Source organism: Tenebrio molitor, chromosome 2 (genome assembly GCF_963966145.1).
Source record: "Tenebrio molitor chromosome 2, icTenMoli1.1, whole genome shotgun sequence".
Classification (NCBI taxonomy): Eukaryota; Metazoa; Arthropoda; class Insecta; order Coleoptera; family Tenebrionidae; genus Tenebrio; species Tenebrio molitor.
The window spans coordinates 7904821-7924397 of NC_091047.1; the positions used below are offsets into that span (position 1 = coordinate 7904821).

A 19577-nucleotide genomic window follows, 5' to 3' on the forward strand; every position below is an offset into this window, starting at 1 on the left:
TTTCAAGACAACTTTTAAAACTCTTCAGGTTTCAGCTGTTCACAAAGATGCAACAGTACGTTTTTTTTTTTAAATTTTGAGCCGTCTGTACAAAAGCGTAGGTATTTGTGGGTCGTTTTAATGAAGGAATTCTTATGTTGGACGAGATCTTCGATTTCAAAGCTGTTGTTTTCTTATGGGTTGCATATTTTAAAGTTAGTAATTTTAGTGTGAATTTAATTTACTGGAATAATACGGGTACACAACATTGCCTCCATTAACACTATACTCAAGACAGAAATGTTAATGGGTTGGAATAATGACAAGTTTGCAGAGTTTTTAAAAATAAACTGAATGTTGTAAAGAACAAAATTTGTAAAAAAACATGTGTTGGAATATCTTTCGTACATTACACAACAATATCACATTTCGTTTCGATAGAACTAAAATCGTTTAAAACAATATGAAAATGTCAATATTGATGCTTTTGATGATGTGAATTCAACAAAAGCAAGAAAAGAGAAAGCGTTGAGTATTTTTTAAATTTATATCTCCATGATATTGTAACGTTTCGCCGTTTGGGGTCTTCTCATTTTCTGTTCGGAGAATATTTGTGTAAAAATACGACATAAAAATGTGTCAGAAAAAAATTCTACGTTGTTATTTTTTGTGGTTTAATTCACCTTTCGCACTGTTGGATGAGTTATTTAAATGAAGCGATTGAAAACTTCACTTAAATTTCATTTAACAAAGAATAACGTGGTTTGGTGGAGTGCGATCCAACCAAAACAAAATATCATGCGTTCAAATGAAAACCTGGGCTGAGTAGACGTTGAAAAAAGTACCCTATTTGGAACAGTGTAAAGTTTGAATTTCCCGCCGTTTGACACGAATCACATTTACATTTGTTTTGTTTAATCGGCACATGATTGAACATGTTTGTTTACCTTAGATATTTGCTTAGAGAGTAGCAATCGTTAGTTATTCTATTTTTAATGCAAAACATTGCAAAGAAAGAAAAAGGAACAGAAAGATTTCTTGTTTATAACGGGCCTTCAAATAAATTTATATTTAGAGCAACCTATGGAAATTCAATTGTTCGCAACATTTTTCCAGCGTAGAAAATGACACAAGAAACGTCTGACATTTAACGAAATAAAATTAGGTTAGATAATATTTTTAATTTTTGTAGTGCATTCTCCCTATTCTCCCTCCACGGAATATGACAATATGAAATTGGGAAAAAGCTTACTATGCAACCTGTGTAACTCCGGAGAAGAATTGGTTACCTACAAAAATTATCTTTACACTGTTAACAGAATTAGAATGTCGCCTACGCCTACTCTAAATATATATTTATTTGAAGGCCCGATACATTTTAAGTTAGATACCTACCAATACAACTGTCAATTTACACTTTAAAAAAGCAAAACAATTGACGGTTTGCAACGCCTTCCCGGCCCAGGATTTCATTTGAACGTCGGATAAATAAATGAGAGAACTTCATGAATACATAATTTTTGGTTTAAAATTTAGCTTGAATGAAATTTTACGTGGCGGTCAATGAATTAATAATTTTTAAAATTGCAAATTTAATTTAGAAAAACTGGATTCTTCCGATTTATGAAGTTCACTTTACCCTAACAAGACTCACTAAGAGTTGACAATTTCAGCTTTTACCTTCTAGCTCTTTCAAAAATCCCATCATATCTCTTCCCAATGTTTCCCAGTCCATGTACAAGTGATCAAAAAGAAATCAAATCAAGAGTGCTGCCTTATCTTTTGTTTTATCGAAACGTTTGTCTTACTTTGACTCTTACGCAGAATTATACCGAGTGATCAAAAAGAAAACAAAGCAAGAGTGTTACCTCATCTTTTGTTTTATCGAAAAGTTTGTCTTAGATTGCTCATACGCATATATATGCTTGCTATGCACAATCGTTTTATTGGTTGCCTACCTCTCGAAAAATATATTAACGATTAGTTCATTATTTAATAATAATTAATGCTTTGTCTTCAATGGTAAACCCATTTTACCACTTATTCTGGGATAATTGTTGCTTACAATTAGAATAAACATCTGTAAACTTTGCCGAAATCCGAAAAGTTGTTTTCTAGGTTAACAACAGCAGGTCGTTGACGTTTCTTTGACATTTCCGCGCAAAATCTGCTTACCAGTGGCGTCGCGTTTGACAATAAAGCTGCTAAATTACCCATTCTTACGAATTTCAAATATTGCTCTTGTTTATTTTATACATTATCAGATAATAAAATGCACAATTATAATTCCGACGTGTAAAATTCATGAGGTATGATTTATTAATTATAAAGTAGCGTTTGAGACCACAAATTGTCTTCGCCCGTTCAATGCATATTGAACGCTTATTTGTATAGAATTCCGCCACGACATAACCAATAATTTGCAACGCCTGCTCTGGTTTGTTTTCTTCTTGATCACATTCTATAGATTACGAGTACATGGTGCATTCATCATTTTAGTAATTAAGTTTTTGTATTAAATATAGGTACATAAATAAGAATCGTAGCAAATCTTACAAAGAAATGATTAAAAAATATCGACTGGTTCACCAAAAATTATCTAATGGCTTCTGGGTACTGCAGTAACTTCAAACATATGCTAGAGCTTTCATCATTTTTAAAAATGCAATGTATTTGTCTAGACCAATTTTCTTTCTTCCTCCAGTGTTGGCACTGCATGTTTAATATTGTTTACGAGACTATCGTCATATTCAACCACAAATTTTTTCCAAACAATCAACACTCGATTAATAATACTGTAACAATGAGTACGTGAAAGTATGCCGATCCATTGTTACAGCTCCAGTTGAAAATCCCCACGACTCACTGCGTGTGAATTCCAATAATTAGATTTATAACATTATAACGTAACAATGAATACAAATGACTATCCTTCGGAGAGTTCATCATTGATTGCTTTGTTGTCTGCATAACTCTCGTTAGTTTATCAATCCAAGCCCGTTTTTGGGCGAACCATCAAGGAATCACCCCTGGCAGCGCATCATCCCGCGTCGCGTCATTAATTCTGAGCGTCGCTGTACAATGAAGATACGACGAGACAACCCTTGAAACAAATTTTTCGCGGGGTGCAGCTCCACGCTCTCTAATGAGGCGTCTAAGCTTCGATGATCCAGGACCCGGATTGCTCCGGTGATTATCTCCCTTCATCCGACGTGACGCGTTGACATTTTGATTGTTCATTTAGACGCCGTCAAATTCGCCGTCTTGTGACGGTCCGTGTTTGGTTTCAGGTCGACGCCGAACCGCCGGCGTCGTTTTTCCGGTGGAGCTTTAACAGCACTCCGGGGATCTCCCGGGAGCTGAGCGAGTTCACGACGGAGGCTGGATGTAGCGTGTTGACGTACGTGCCGAGGGAAGCTGCGGACTATGGCACTCTGCAATGCTGGGGAAGGAACGAGATAGGCTCGCAAAGCGTTCCTTGCAGTTACCATATCGTCCCTGCAGGAAAACCCGACCCGCCGCACACGTGCGGGGTTGCCAACGTCACGCACCATTCCGTGCTGCTCACGTGCAAAAAGGGCTTCGATGGGGGTAAGTGCAAAGTTTTATAACTAGAAAATACACCCCGACCCCATAAGATGCTAATCTTCGCAATTTACAGCGCCCGCTTCATCCAACGTGCACAAACTCCTTGCTCCGATCAAAATAAATACAGATTTTTGTTGCTGCACCACAGATTATTTAAATGACAAAAAACTAGTTTTTTTTTAACTTATAAAACATCAGAGATAAACAATACATTTTCAAAAATTTTCTCAGCGCATCCACCATTTTTACGATGTGGACATTTTTGTTTGTTTGTGTAAGAATTTGAGGCGGTTGAACTTTTAATCTTCTCTGTACTGGCTTCTCAAAGATCTCTTAATTAATTAACATTTAATTAAAATAAAAATTAATATTACATGTCAGCTTTAATTATAATCCAGTAAGTCAAGAGATTTTCTTTATCTCTCGTACAATTTAAATAAATATAAAAGAGTCTACCCTTTCCGGAAAAAAACATCAAAGCAAAAATATTAAAATTACTTTTTACGTCCTATGCACTACGCTTTACAAATAAATTCAACCAGAATGTGCCTCAGAGCGACAAGTTTTGATAAAAAATAATAATCCTGAGTTTTCTCTTCACATCCCCACATGTTGACAAGGACTCAAAGACTAATGAATTCACAATAAAAAAAATTAACGTTCTTCTTCGATAATAGACATTTTACTAATGTTGTTTTATCCCCAGGTAACAACAACATACTTTTGAGTTGTTCCGCAAATTTTGGGACACTGTGTATATCAAACAATTATAGAAATGGAAGTCACTGTTTTATTTTCAAAATTAACGTAAAGCGGAGAAAGGAAAACGATTAAAACAATAAACAAGCAAATCGCAGAAGGGTTTCGCTTTCCTAAGGCTCTCCATGTTTTAATCCGTTGAAAAAAGTTATATCAAAAATAAAAAGATTTTACAGTTATACAGGGTGTCTTAAAATTATCGTATTCCGAGTTCGGGGCTTAGTAGAGGACATCCTGTTGACCAAGTAAAAATGTTAAAAAAAAAAATTGCTGTCACTTTGAAAAAAATATCAAAGTTGCCAATATTTGTTCAAAAGTACCTGGAAAAATAAAACTTTTATTTTTTCGAGATAAAGCTGATTTTTCAAGAAATGTCTTTTCATTTTATATTTTAATATTTTACATAATCATCCTCACCATATTTCAAAATAAATGTCAACCATTCATATTTTTTATTTGAAGAAAACATGATAAAACTTTGAACTTTCAGATCTTTGTAAAAGACCCCCCTCTATATTTTTTATTTTATTTTTTCGAGATTCCTGAGATTTTTCCCTACAAGACTCCCGACTTGGAATACGTTAATTTTGCGACACCCTGTATAGGGATAAAAGCAAGCCATGATACTCAACAATGAGTTAGTTAAACTAATAAGAAACAGATAAAATGTGGACAACTGCACAAGTGTTAAATTGGAAGCAGATGTAGATGTAGGTGCTTTTGATGTATCAAAGTAAAGGTACACTTTTAAAAAGTGTTTTCTGAAAGCAAGAGTAGAACCCGGATGTCAGCATTAAACTAGTATGGCTGGGTAATCAAAGTCATTAAATTTCGCTATGCAAACTTTGACAAGATAAACAATTTTTAGAACAGATGAACTCCAAAGCCTGCTTGCTCATAAATTTAGCTAGTTGTATATTCTGATTTACTCCAGTCCTAAGCCGTATTGAGGGGCTTTATCTTGTTTGAGAAATACTTTCCGAAGAAGTTCATGTTTAAATAAACGCGCTGTCGTCGTTATTCTTCAACGGATTTTCCTTATAACGGTTAGGCCTAAAATGTGGACCCCAAAATAAATCAGAAAAAAGCAGTCTCATAAAATTGGTAAAAACAAATTCTTAATTTTTTAAATAATTTTTTTAATATTCCTAGTGTGCAGCCGAAATTTTAATCCAATCTTAAAGTAGTAAGATTTAAATTTCCCGCACAAAACAAAAATTTGGCGAGGCAGTGTAGATCAGACTTTTCATGACGTCCGTCGCTACGAATTATCACGTGAACATCTCGTGATCACTCCAGTTGTTCGCTGCAGCAAGTATAGTATCGAGTGTTCATTTAAATTTCTCCTCAGTTGGCGTTGAAGAGTCGACTGTGAACGCACCACGGATCACGGATCAGCTGTTTAAATCTAACCTCACTTTTTGCGTTGTTTGAGTTTTTAATCTCCAGACTGACGAGTGGTCCGTTCACAATCGGCTCTTCAACGCCAACTTTGAGGAAAAATTTAAATGAACACCCAGTATTATATGGACAGACAGATACCACAAAACCATTGAACAAGTAATGAAAACCATTTCTTACTTCACTGTCGATTTAGTCCATAATAAAAAGAATTTTTAGACTTTTAGCTGCTACTTTGTAGGTTAAATTCCATCATATAAAAGCAATTACATCAAATTTCCCAACACTGTGGAATAAAATAAAAAGTTATCACCAATAAAATATATATCAAACTCGAGTACTACTAGTTAACATTTTAAATCCTTTCAACGTACATTTTTTATACTTGCAAAGTAATTATTCGTGTATTATACTGAACAGAATTCCTCTAAACTTCCAAATTTGTTTACAAAACACGAACGAGAGAAATTGTTTCAAAATTTAGAAACTCAAAGACTTTATAATTAGACTTATTCATCTTTATCTCATTTGAATTTATTCAGTTTTAATTAAGAATTATTTTAGCATTACCGCTTTTGTGCCACGATTTCACGATTCTTAAAGACACTGATCAATATAAGAACACCATTCTGAACCCAGCCTTAAACAAAATAATTCTCTTGGGGAAATTTCTTAGTTACCCTCTTACACAACCGCAAACGGACAATTTGAACTAAAGACGGAGCAACTAATAGTTTCATGCTTCCTACGAGGTAAGTTTAAGAGAATTGTAATTGCTTCAAACTTTAGTTTATTAATAATTGAGACAATGGTGCGATGTGGCGACTCGGTGCCTCTGTGTGCCTTGATATTTGCTCTCTGTACTTCCTTAACTACACAATTATTCATCTTTGCTTTGAAACAACATCAAATTTACATTGCATTTGTCAGTCGATGAAACACATGCACTTTAATAGTTTTCATCTGGTTGTCAGAAACTTTGTTGAACAGGCGATGACATTAACGAGTCAGATGTGATGCAAAATTGGAAGCAATTGTGCGTGCTAATTGGCTTATTCATTGGCAATTTGATAGGAAAATGACAAGTGTATCCCATTGGCTGAAAGAATGCTGTAAATTTAATTTCGTGCAGATACTGGCTGAATCGCGTTACGCTCAAACCTAATGGAAAATAAATCAAATAAATTTCGTACAATAAAGCTAGTAAATTAGCCTCGTCCATAACACAAAGGGGATTGTTCTGGATCAGGATTTAATCTAAATTTCATGTAAGTGCACTTCAACTTATTCAACCGTCTGGATTGCAATTATTAAACGCAGTCGTCGCGCTAATGCGGATTGATTTAACTCTTGTTAACGTTTATTGCAGGTTTACGACAGAAATTCACGATGCTGTTGAGCTCCGGCGATGAGGTCATCGCCAACATGTCTACGTCGTCGGTGCCCGATTTCACCGTCACCAACCTGGACGCTGCTCAAGATTACTCCGCGACGGTGTACTCGTTCAATTCCAAGGGCTGGGCGAAGACGCTCTCGCCGATCGTGTTTCGCACCCTGCCCGCTCCAGGGTTGAAGGAACAGAGGAGGTCCACGGGACCCTCCGACGGAGAGAAATCTGGAACTGGACCGTGGCTCTACATTTTACTTGCCGCAGGTTCTACACTGATTGTCGCCGGTGCCATTGGAGCGATCATAATTGTCGTCAAAAGATTTCGGGTGAGGGTTGGAACTAGATATTTCAAAACTGTCAAAATGTGTTTGAATAATGTTGGCACAGGGCGAGTGTTTGTTTTTGCAGGGCATTGTTTAGTTTGGCTGCAATTGTCACCGTTCATTATTTTCGTGCCAACTAGCAGACTCTATTTAAAATGGATTCGTAACATAATTATGTATTTCATGCTGCAATAATTGAAAATGTTTGTTTATTACTTTATGCAATTAATTTAGCACAATGAAATATTTATATTTTAATATTAATGGTAATTTTATTAATTCATTTATCTCATTTACTGAATACCTGTTACTGTACGTTGTACTGCGGGATTGGATACTAGATATTGAAAACAACAGCTTGTTTTAAAAATTTTAATAAAAGTAAAATAGCGATATCACTTCCACGATTCAAAGCTATCTTAAAAAAATGTTGTTCGATACCTCCCTAGAAAATGAGTCTGTATCCATAGTTACCAGTGGGTGAAGGTTTCTCTTTCGTTCACTTCACTTTCGCTCACCGTTTTTCGCTCACTGTCTTTCACTCACTGGTTTTCATTCACGCATAATTTTTCCAATTCCTTCTGATAACGTAATTTTGATTTTTTAGGCAACATTTGGTACCTCGCGGCACTTGTCTCTTCCAGGACATCATCAGGAACATAAATATAACTCATCCAATTCCACTATTTCCAGAATGTGATTTATTTTTATTTAAAATTTTGAATACAAAGTTACAGACACATTTTATAAGGAGGTATCGAACAAAACCAAATACAGCACTGAAGAGTAAGGCGGCTTTCGTTCACTTCAATTGCATGGTCACGTAATTCGCGTGAACGAAAGCTTTGCCTTCCTGACTTTTACTGTAAATAACTATTATTACGCACATGTATTTCCAAAACGGCTATTCCGATGGACATTAAAAAAAATTACCCTTGAGTCCGGACTATCGCGCGTTCAAATGAAATCATGGGTTAGAAGGCGTTGGAAAAATTAAACTGTTTAGAACAGTGTAAAGTTTGAATTTCCCGCCGTTTGACACGAATGACATTTGTTTATGTTAAATCGGGACATAATTGAATATGTTTGTTTTCAGCAAAGGGTGCCCTTAGTTATTTGCTTCGAGAATAGGAATAGTTACGTTATTCTATTTTTAATGTAAAACAAACATTGCAAAGAAAGAAAAAAAGAAAGACTTTTTGGCTCTAAATTTTAGGTTAGCTGTCATGATGGTCCAATTAATCTACGCGTCGTCTGCGCTGATCGTAATAACAAGTCGTGCCAATCGCTCAAAACTCTGCGTCCGGAAAAAAAGTCAAAATATCGGTAGATGTCACTACCTCGCGCATAATGGGAAACTGTAATAGTATTACAGAAATTACAGAAGGAAAAATTTATTCAAATTGTCTAAATTTAAATGTCTAGCTGTTTCTAGCGAATACAAATTGATATCACAAAATGATTTGCATTATTGTCATTGAAGTTCTTATTGTATTTGTTATTTTGACAATCAATGACAATTGATACTTATTCGAGTTTCAAACCCTTTTTATACCTAGCTGTTTCTCGCGAACACAAATTAATATCACAAAATGATTTGCACCGATTATGATTGAAGTTCGTATTGTATTTATTGTTATTTTGATAATCAATGACGAATTAACGGTTGACATTTATTCTAGTTGTAAACCTTCCGTGGTTATTACAGTTTCCATTCATTCGCGATCCAACTGATCCAAGTGCCTCTGGTGGCCATTTCACATCGAATGGCACGACTTGTTATTATCGGCGCGGACGACGAATCTACGCTTTAAAAAAGTACAACAATTGACGGTTTCCAACGCCTCCCCATGCCCAGGATTTCATTTGAACGCGCATTTTAACAAGAATTTTGTAAAAAGGAAAATTTAATCGGTGCATGTTTACAAAAGTTATTGTGAACGAAAGAGAAAAGACCTGAAGCTCTTACTAAGACAAAAAATTTAACAAGAAAAATTCAAATCAGTTTTGCATCGGACCTTATCTCGTACACGATTTTTCGATTACATCACCATATCTACTTCAATTCTCTTACGCAACCTGGAAGTAAAAAAATGCTTTATTTTTATTTTTTTTTTTAATGCAAAGGGTGAATGAAAAATAATGTCTCCGATTTCATAACTCATCAGTAAATGCTAGCACTGACGAACAACAAGCACTCACTTGTTCCTTGATATCTCTTCTTTAATCTCAGCTTGCGAGGAGTTTAAATGAATCCTCAAAGTTGGCGTTGAAGAGTCGATTGTGAACGCACCACGGATTATGGATCTCGGATTTGCTGTTTAAATCTAACCTCACTTTATGCGTTGTTTATATTTTTACTTTGCAGACCTTGCAGACTGACGACTGGTGCGTTCACAATCGACTCTTCAACGCCAACTTTGAGGATTATGTTAAATGAACACCCGATACAATAACTGTCAACCTTAGTTTTCTACAAACTCCTAAAATAAGTGTTGCGTGCTTTTGAGAAGAGAAAAATTTAAAACCGTGATTGACATGAATTTAAAAGTTCTCTTACGCCCACACAATGCATTAGAAGACTTTATTCTGCTTCTGGGAATCAGGACGGAGTTCCTCACTCACAAGATTTGCATTTCCATTAATGCCAGTTGCAAGATATTGAAACAACTGTCTTTTCGGGCAGTAGTTGATATTTATTTTTTCAATTTATTATGAACAAAACACTTTGGTGCCCATTTTCCGGAAGAAAATCAGTAGTCAGGGAGTTAAATGAGTGACTGGAGACAAAAACGAAATAATGTTTTTTAAATTTTATCATTCTCACACCGAATGCACCTAAACTGCTTGTTTTACACGGTCAAAGAAATTGACGAATAAATTCATAAATTAATTCATGAATAAATTGAAAATGTGAAAGTGTTTTACACGATCAAAGTTTTGCGCACAATAAATTAGGGACTTTTGCACCGCCAATGTGTTGCCAACTTTATCCACTAAACTTGTCTGGGTGACAATGTTATGACAATGCTATATTATTATTTAAATTACCTCACCTTTCAATATCAAAACAAATAAACACTATAATATAAACGATGACAATAATACGCCGGTTGCCGAAACGATACCCTCACATGTGACTTGACAGTTTTCACACTAAAGTTGGTACAAGTTTATAAACCGCAATGTAACTAGAATTCTCAAAAAAATTCACGAAAAATTAGTGCTGGTTCTATTTTGACAATTTATTCATCAATTTATTGTCGTGAATTTATTCACGAGAATTTTGTGTATTACACGCAACAATAATTTCAAGGTCAAAAAATTCATCAATTTTTTTGACCGTGTGAAACAAGCATAAGAAATAAAATTGTTTGAGTTTTTCTAATCTTTTGATTCTATGTCAGGACTACTGAATGGTGAGTACTAAGACTGTTGACTGCACTTTTTCGCCGATTTTGATTGTTTTCTAGCGGATATCTGACTACAATCACAATTAAATCCAAGGTAATTGTTCACTTTAACTACTTCTGGAATTTTCGCGTTTTTTCTGGATAGACAGCCTCAGGGCGTCCTCCTAGATCGTGTCCCACCATTCAAACCTTGTGCAAATGCCTTTTTTTTCTCTCTTGTTGTGTTTCAAGGTCGTGTCAAGGTCGCGCCAAGTCTTAGTATAACTAAAGGGTAAGGAAAATTTTCATTTGCACAAGGTTTGACTGGTGGGAAACGATGTAGGAGGACGCCCTGAGGCTGTCTAGCCAGAAAAAACGCGAAAATTCCAGAAGTAGTTAAAGTGAACAATTACCAAATCCAATATAGACACAATGTCAAAAAATACAACACACCTATCTCTAAGTTGTCATTTAATCCGCATCACTGCATAATCGGAGTCCTCTCACAGCCGCTCTTGTTTCAACAACATCGGTTATGACATCGGTTGTGCATTTTGCTCTCAAATTCTCACGTTCCGCGTGCATTTACACTTGATTTTGTCAACTGAACAGAGATCTAGTGTCGCATCCAGTGAATGCATGCGAGAACATGTCGGCATCAATATTTGTCCGTCGTATACTTAAAGGCAAACCCGATTTTTGCAAAGTTTTCTCTCGCCCCGATTTAAGGAGACAACCGTTCTCATGAGCTGTGACTAACGCTACCCTAGGAATTAATAGGGCCACGCTTGAACTATTTCGAAGCTGCCCAATCCACTTCTTTTTCTTTTTACTCGCTTCAAACGATTCGTGTTGCAAAGCAAGCGTTTACAGTAACTTTGGCAAATACTGGATTATGCTTAAGACTGTTCACTTCAGAAAAAAAGTCCACTACCAAGTTAATGGAAGTTTAATAATCTTTACGTTGTGATTACTGTCTCTAGATTACATCATTAAGAGTAGAAGTGAGTATTTTTGTGCTAAGCGCAAAGACTGAAGACCGAGACGAAGTCGAGGTCGACAACTGGGCGAATTTTTGTTAGTTGTTAGCATTTCAAAGTGTTGTTAGATCGCTGAAGTAAATCAGTTTTAGCAAAAGTACATCCGTACGTTATAATTAAAGCTACAAATCTTGACAAAGTGGATTTTTGCGCGACACGTAAATTTATTTTTGCGAATCTTTCCCAGGATTCATTTTTTCCATTAAATGTAAATTCGTAATAAATTATGTAAGAAATCTTTGTAAAGGATAACGAATCTCCCTCCTTTCTAATTTAAATCGTCAATACGGAAATTCAGTGAGGTAATTTACGATAAAAAGCCTGATTAAAATTTTCATTTGTGAGAGAATTTCCGCACCCACCCCCAGTTTTCGAGGCGAATGAATAATTTACGAACCGGTTTATCATGATACATATCGTAAACCGTAAATTGTGCGATCTGTGTCGTCTTTATTGCTCGAGTGGCCATTGTGCTCTTCGCTGAAACGATTAAATTCGAATATTGTCGAGGCGAAATGGCAGCACACGTTGCCAGATTATTTAATCGGACGGCGTCGGGCCGTTCCCGGGGGACTCCCCGGATAATACGTTCCGTTTCCGGTACAAATCATTGGAACTTTCTCAGTAGTTTTGTTGTTTCCAGGTGGACAGTCCTGTGAGAGAGCGCCGTCCTCGCAGCCCTAAAAGGGAAGAGAGTCCATTGAATCCCCGGGTGCCGCCGCCCTATACGGACCCCATTACAGACGACAACAACCCCGACCTGATTCCCCCCACCAACGGTGAGTCCTCCCGGGATGTCGTCCCTGACTGATAGCCGCACTCTTATGAACTCGGGAAAAACTCGTTTAAACTAGGAAACATGTAGGAGGCGATAGGACAGAATGGTTCCGAGGTGAAAACTAGAAATATAGCAAAGTGAGAGGGCCATTAATCATGGGCGTAATGGTTACACGGAAAACGCGACAACTTTTAACGCATGCTTCCCAGTTTCATGAAGCTAAAAAACCTTCCAAGAATGATGTTCTTACGACTTTATTCTCTTGCACGATGATATACTGCAAAAGTGCGTTGTTTCTCTAATAGGGGACGGCCATTTTGCCACCGAACCGTACCTTTACCACCGCAGTGTCTCAACAAAATGGCCACACTAACTCCATTTTAGCTTGAATTTTTTGAATATTTGTTTCAGGACTACTACAAGCATCACAACAGGTGTAATGACTTTCTTTTTCTCTCTTTCATTTTGAATAATAGTAATTTAAGGATGTATTGGACATATAATCTTCGACAAAAGTACCTGACATTCGAAATTCTTAAATATCTGCGGCCTATGTCTCGTAATCATCAATACAGAGCATCTATAAATAATTGTCGGGTCAAACCAGCTTTGGAAAAAATATTATTGTGCCGCCTTTTTGAAATAGATGCCCAATTTTAATTTATTGTTACGTTTCGACATAGTTCGACACAATAAAGTTATAAAGCCGACAATTCCACAGGACTCTTGATATACCTACTGTCGGGAGCAATAAATTTTGGTTGTCAATGTCATTTCAAAATTTGGTTAGATTGTCACAAATTAAAAAAAAATCCCTGCCTGATTATGCCCATGTCAACAAAGTGTCAAAAAAATGAGAAAAAATGACAATTAATGTCATACAACATGATGATAGGTTATGATATTTAGGACTGTTTTACAATGGAGCATTTTAGATTGCGACTGTACGTTCTTTTATAGACACTTTGTACAATCAGGGGATCACATTTGGAACCTCTTTTATAGTGATAATGAGCCCCACGGAATTGAAAATGCAACCCACAATACATTTCCAAGGTAAACCTGGATATGGACGCGGACGATATACAGGTGTACTTTGCAAATGTATTGTGGGTTGCATTTTCAATTCCCTCGGGCTTATTATCACTTTATAACAATTATTTATTGACAATAAATAGTTTTTATCAACTGCTCATGTGTCCCAACTTATTTCAAAAGTTTCATCCAATTTTGATCACTCACTATTATTAACATTGATATTTAACTGTCTCTGGAAGGGATTAAACGTGACAACACTGTAACACTTTTCGTTAATTGGCACAAAAACGTCATTTGCATAGTTTGAGGTTAGTTGCGACCAAGTTGTGTTGTTATAATGTTATATGGCCGCTATAATTCTCACATTCACTCGCTATCTCTAAATGAGAACAACGACAATCAAAAGGGGCCTTACAATGTGACTCTACTGTAGAAAATTTCGACCAAATTTGTTTCATTTGCTCAGCTGATTTCAATGTTGCCGCACTTTCACAAACCATCAATTAACGCATTGTGAAAAAATCGAAATTTTGTGTTAATTATAACTAATTTTTCTGAAACGTGTTTTGACTAATCAAATTTCTCAAACTTTCGTTAAACTAAGCAATCAAACAAAAAAATAAAACACAGGTACAGCCGCGAGCAATAAATTTAAGTGGTCATGTCAGAAATTTAAAAAAAATCCCCGCCTGATTATGCCCATGTCAACAAAATGTCAAAAAAATGAGAAAGAAGTGGCAATTAATGTTATAAAACATAATGATAGGTTATGATATTTTTGACCGTTTTACAATGGAGCAATTTCCATTGTGTCAAAGAATGACATTGACGACCAAAATTTATTGCTCGCGACTGTACCATTTGTTCAATATTTTTTGGCTATTATGTACTCGTAGTAATTTAATAACAATCTCATCAATTTTCATCAATTTCGACAGGTCCGATACATCCTTAAGCATAAAGTGAACAAAACCATGAAAACTCAATAGACACCAACTCTGTTACGTAAAACGTTTATTTTGCAGAAAGCCTGCTGGATGCCTCGATGGTACCTTACACGATAACGGCCCGACCATCTAGCAAGCGGAATTGCGCGACCCAGATGCCAGTGAAGCCCTACCACGTTACTTGGGCTCCTATTCTGCAGTCGCGAAATTGTGCCACACAGACCCCACCCCCGCACAAAGAGAGTTCTGTCTAGTCTACCCCAACGACCCCAATCAACAGTCTCGGCACCGGGACCAATACCACCTGTGATATTTGTGAATATCTCATATTTTTAAGCATTGACATTATCAAAACTAAAACTGTTAAACGCTGTTATTATTTCATTGTCAATAAAATATCATTACATGTGTATGTAAATCGCCTTTGTTGTTTCTCCTTTAATCATCGCAACCAAACCATAGTCAAATTGGCTATTTCTGTCGAAACAAAGGGAAGATGAACAAATAAAACAGCTGACACTGCGGCACAAAGGGATGATTAGGTGGTTAGCCGCCTACAGTTCTAATTTATATCGAAGAGTAATTTTGCAGAAATTTATTTTAATTGACTTAAACCGAATTGCACAAAACGATTGACAATTACAGCTTTAGCCGCAACGCGAATGGAATGAAAGAGATCTCTGCATGTCACCCCTTCCACAGTTTTTGACATATCGTTTGTTAATACGCTTTCAGAATTTATCTGATAAAATGTAACAATGACGTTACAGCGTTTTATTGTGAACAGTTGCGAAGAGTTAATCGATAACACTGGACAAAACGCAATAAAGACCAACAATAAAATGTTATGATGGCGATTTGTAAAAATTATTTCTGCTGTTGCAAATCGTTGACACAATTGTCAGTTAATTGTGACAGTAAATAAAAAAAAATCATCCCTATTGAACAACAGTGGCTGCTCCTTTGTGTGTGACAAAAGCATAAAGCACTAAACAATTAAAAACAAATAAAAGTTGTATGAAATCAAAGTGAACTCAATGTACATTTATCTTTTATTAATTAGCTTTGTCTCATCAAATAAATTCTCAAAAGTGAAATTATGTCTCGTTCCATCACTCTAACAATTAACAAATATCAGAAGTTTAAAGGGTTTTATTGTTTGCCCGGCGCATCCACCATTTTTAAATTAGAGTTTTACCAATGTTAAACATGGTAACTATAACGTGAATTTTCAAAAATATAAACACAAGAGGAGCAAATCAGCAAATTCTAAAATGCACAAACTGTTACAAACGAAAAGAAACATATTAAAGCTTAGAAATAAAAACAAAACATGAAATCAAATTCAATTTGTCAGTAAAAACTGATTGGAAAAAAATTCCTAATTTGTTAAATTTATTTATTCAGTATTTTATTACTTAAAAATAAAATAAGTATTATTTGCTAAATTTTACAGAGAGGAAGACAATTTTGTGCAGATTAAGATCGTCCTATTCCAAGAATCAGAAAGGATACACTCAAGGAAGACACTCGGGACCTTGAAATGAAACATCCGAAGATCCCAAGACCCAAATATTAGCACTTAATAAGCACCTAATTTAATAAATGTCATAAGTATTTAATTTAAAAAAAACTTAAGCCGAATAACAAGCTACGTGTTATGCATTTAAGCTAGTTAACTAAATGCTAAATGTATGAGATAAAAAAACAAATATACTCAATTTCATATAAATGTGCATCTAAGCAAGCCATGAAAATCTGATTTTCTGTTGGTATTAAAGCTAAAGCTAGTGACTTTGACTTTCAAAGTTGCTTGTCCTGCGCGAACCCGATTTGACTAATCTTTCAGTTTTTGTCCATTTTTAACATTGCTGATGTCAAAAGTAATGTTACGTCTTTTTACTGATTAAATTAAAGTAATTATTATTTGTTTTTGTCTTTGTATTTTTAGCAAGTAAAGATTTATTGGACATGACCTTCATAAATGTGACTTTTGTAATGTAACTAAATTAAAGGTGCTTTTACAAATGCACAGCTCACTTGATGAACATTTATATGAAATCAATTATATATTGTACAGTTGCCAGCAATAAATTGTAGTCGTCAATGTCATTTTATCTACTTTACGTTACTAATGGGCTCATTATTATAGCGAAAACAGGTTATAATACCTAATAATGAATCGTATTATTAAACTGTTTTGGTAACTTTTAGCTTTGTTATACTGGCAGTGGCAACGTCAGTCGTTTCAGGTCAGGCGTCAAGGTAAAGTGTTAAGCTACCATTGAAATGGAGGTAATAACTGGAACCACAGAACATCTAATATTTATAAGAACTGGAAGTTCTTATGTTAAACGTTGGCAACGCAACAAAAAGAAATTCGAAAAAAACACGAACCGGACCTATCGAATTTTCACCCCAGAAAAACATTTAAACGTCCATAATTCCCTTATTAAGAAACATATAGCAATGAATTCTGCACCGTTGGATTCCCTTTGTCAACGCGCTTCTTCTGTGTCGAAAAAATTTTACCTTGCTTTTTCCGTTTTGGAGAAATTCGCAAAAAAACAAAAAAACTCATATTTTTGGGGCCCACACCAACAAATAGGGTCTATAGCCGGAACTTTCCCTATACCTGAATTCAACTGATTCTATACAATAACTGGGGGGCTTTATTTGAAGTCATTCGCAAAGTTGCGTGCGCGCAAATCAGCAACATGCGAATGGTATTGTGAACGGTCGCTTAGCGATATGCGCAATACCGTTCGCATGTTGCTGATTTGCGGACACGCAACTTTGCGAATGACTTCAAATAAAGCCCCCCTGATCGCAATTTGGTTCGGATTCGCCACAAAAAAAAAATCGAAAAAAACCATGAACCCCTATACTTCGGCCAGCGAGAGATTGGAAGATTTTAAATTGTAGGCTTGTAACCCAACACTACAAAATGCACTAAATACATTACATTAAACTTGTATCCATACTTTTTAGCAATCTATGTATATGTACAACAGACATAAAATGAGGTGACGAATTAGCCAGTAAAGAATTATGGAGTTTCTATTTACAAAAATTTCTGTCCAACATCCTATCGAATCCTGTACCTTCGTTTAAAGCCTGCGTTCGTAAGAGGGCGCCACAGTGCCAACGCAGAATTGACAACTTTGACATTAGACAGAGCATTGTTCTGTGCAGAGCATAGAGCACCACAGTTGCATAAAATAAATACAACTATTTTTTACGATGGTTATAACAAACGATACTGATTTACCAACAGAAGAGGAATTAACAGTCCAGGAAATAAACCTTTCGGGCCCCGTTTTAAAAGCTGCATCTTTTCATGTGGGCCGAGTGTGCTTACATGAAAACAATGTGAGGTTATGTGTTACCTAATCAATCACAAAAAAATCGTAAATTTCAGGAATTCATGCTATGTAGAAACGAATTAAAAGACCCTAGAGCTTGTCTCGCAGAAGGCAGGGCGGTGACTAGTTGCGCCTTGAATTTTTTCCGCCAAGTGAAGAACACTTGTGCTGGCGAATTTACGCAATACATGAACTGCTTGGACAAGTCTAGTCCAAATCAACAATACGCACCGTACGTTACCAAATAAGTCGTGAAATTGAATTGTAATAGACAATTTTAGATGCCGCAAAACTCAGGCAGTTTTTGATAAATGCGCTAAGGATGACATGGGAATTGAGAGACTCCCATTTGACCATTACTCAAGAGTTCAAGTTCATCATACTGAGAGACCTAAGCCAGAAGCTGAGGGCCCTGCTGTTTATCCAGATGCCACACCTTATCTGCCTGAAGGCACTGAAAAACCACCAGCAAAGTATGGATCGCGTTATCTGTTCATGTGGTAGATACTTTCGATTGTTAGTCACAATATTTTGAATTAGATAATTTACAATATTGCGATGACGTAGCGCCCTTTTGTTAGGTATGTTGTAAATAAATAAATTATGAATTTATGAAGTCGTTTTTTGTGTAATCTATGATAATACACGTTTAGAAAAAAAGAATTAATCAACTTGAGTGAGTTTGTTTAATGCGGCACTTCCATAAAAAAAATTACTGGCGACAAATAAATTAGTAGGTGGAAAGTGGGATGGACAGGAAATTTAAAAGCTTTTTACCAAGTAAAAAAAAATGTACAAACAATTCGATATTTAGACGTTGACAAGTCCACCGATTTTTAAAGAAAACATTTGCATAATGCACAAAAAACAAAACGGTAGTTGTATTTCGCGTAGAATGCATTTGCGCGGTCTCCCACAACAAATCTGAAATAATCTAATAAAAATCGCCTAAATGGCACCGGACAGCCCAGCAAATAACTCCACACACGTGGGAAATACAGTCTCTTATTAGATTTAGCTCGTAATAGAGGGTTAAATGGGTGCATAATTCGTTTTCCACAAAATAACTTCGAACATGCGCCACTTTGTGGTATCGCCACTATAAAAGCTGAGCCGATTCTTCACAACACCAGTCTCAAACACAACGCGAAAAAGTAACCACACAAAAAAACAAACATGCAACTTGGTTTTGCCAAATTCTTGACCGTCTGCATCGTCGCCACCTTCCTGGCCAGCTGGTTGGTGATGGCCGAAGCAACTTACAGAAAGCCGCCTTTCAACGGATCCATTTTCGGCAAAAGGGGCGCCACCAATGGTAAGACAGTGTCTTAGATTAATCGGAAGTGACCGTCTTGTCTTTTAGAATACGACAGTGCCAGCAAAGCGCTCTCGGCCATGTGCGAAATAGCAAGCGAAGCCTGTCAGACCTGGTTCCCCACACAAGAAAAATAGAATTTATTGGACAATACGCATCGAAACATGGTACCCCCTAATTTATTCCATTATTTTATAAGGGCAAAAATGTAGCTAGTAGACGAATAAATGCAATGAAAGAAGTTCAGGTTTTATTTAAAGAG

General features: G+C 36.1%; 3 protein-coding genes across 5 annotated transcripts in view; all 3 read left to right on the forward strand.

Moving 5' to 3' along the window:
- Window positions 1-15053, forward strand: part of LOC138123104 (nephrin-like) — a 226327-nt gene extending 211274 nt beyond the window's left edge. For all 3 annotated transcript variants that reach the window (XM_069037632.1, XM_069037633.1, XM_069037634.1), the window contains 4 exons: window positions 3270-3570; window positions 7097-7443; window positions 12516-12651; window positions 14714-15053. In XM_069037632.1, coding sequence (XP_068893733.1) covers window positions 3270-3570; window positions 7097-7443; window positions 12516-12651; window positions 14714-14889 — 960 coding nt within the window. In that variant the 3' untranslated portion in view covers window positions 14890-15053. The remainder of the gene's footprint in view (window positions 1-3269; window positions 3571-7096; window positions 7444-12515; window positions 12652-14713) is intronic.
- A 2772-nt stretch (window positions 15054-17825) lies between these two features.
- ND-19 (NADH dehydrogenase [ubiquinone] 1 alpha subcomplex subunit 8) lies at window positions 17826-18610 on the forward strand. The gene is made up of 3 exons (XM_069037938.1): window positions 17826-18007; window positions 18057-18232; window positions 18282-18610. The coding sequence occupies exons 1-3, from the start codon at window positions 17879-17881 to the stop codon at window positions 18502-18504; spliced, it is 528 nt and encodes a 175-aa protein (XP_068894039.1). The 5' UTR covers window positions 17826-17878; the 3' UTR covers window positions 18505-18610.
- Window positions 18611-19129: 519 nt separating this feature from the next.
- SIFa (SIFamide) lies at window positions 19130-19556 on the forward strand. The gene is made up of 2 exons (XM_069037940.1): window positions 19130-19315; window positions 19364-19556. Exons 1-2 carry the CDS (start codon window positions 19177-19179, stop codon window positions 19450-19452), a joined length of 228 nt encoding a protein of 75 aa, XP_068894041.1. The 5' UTR covers window positions 19130-19176; the 3' UTR covers window positions 19453-19556.
- Window positions 19557-19577: the final 21 nt, after the last annotated feature.

What these genes read in the sequence shown, in the direction of transcription:
- ND-19 (XM_069037938.1), top strand. Translation starts at nt 17,879, where the DNA reads ATGGTTATAACAAACGATACTGATTTACCAACAGAAGAGGAATTAACA. An exon ending in TGTGCTTACATGAAAACAAT is followed by an intron (nt 18,008 to 18,056) that starts GTGAGGTTATGT and finishes CGTAAATTTCAG; the next exon opens with GAATTCATGCTATGTAGAAA. An exon ending in CCAAATCAACAATACGCACC is followed by an intron (nt 18,233 to 18,281) that starts GTACGTTACCAA and finishes AGACAATTTTAG; the next exon opens with ATGCCGCAAAACTCAGGCAG.
- SIFa (XM_069037940.1), top strand. Translation starts at nt 19,177, where the DNA reads ATGCAACTTGGTTTTGCCAAATTCTTGACCGTCTGCATCGTCGCCACC. An exon ending in CAAAAGGGGCGCCACCAATG is followed by an intron (nt 19,316 to 19,363) that starts GTAAGACAGTGT and finishes CTTGTCTTTTAG; the next exon opens with AATACGACAGTGCCAGCAAA.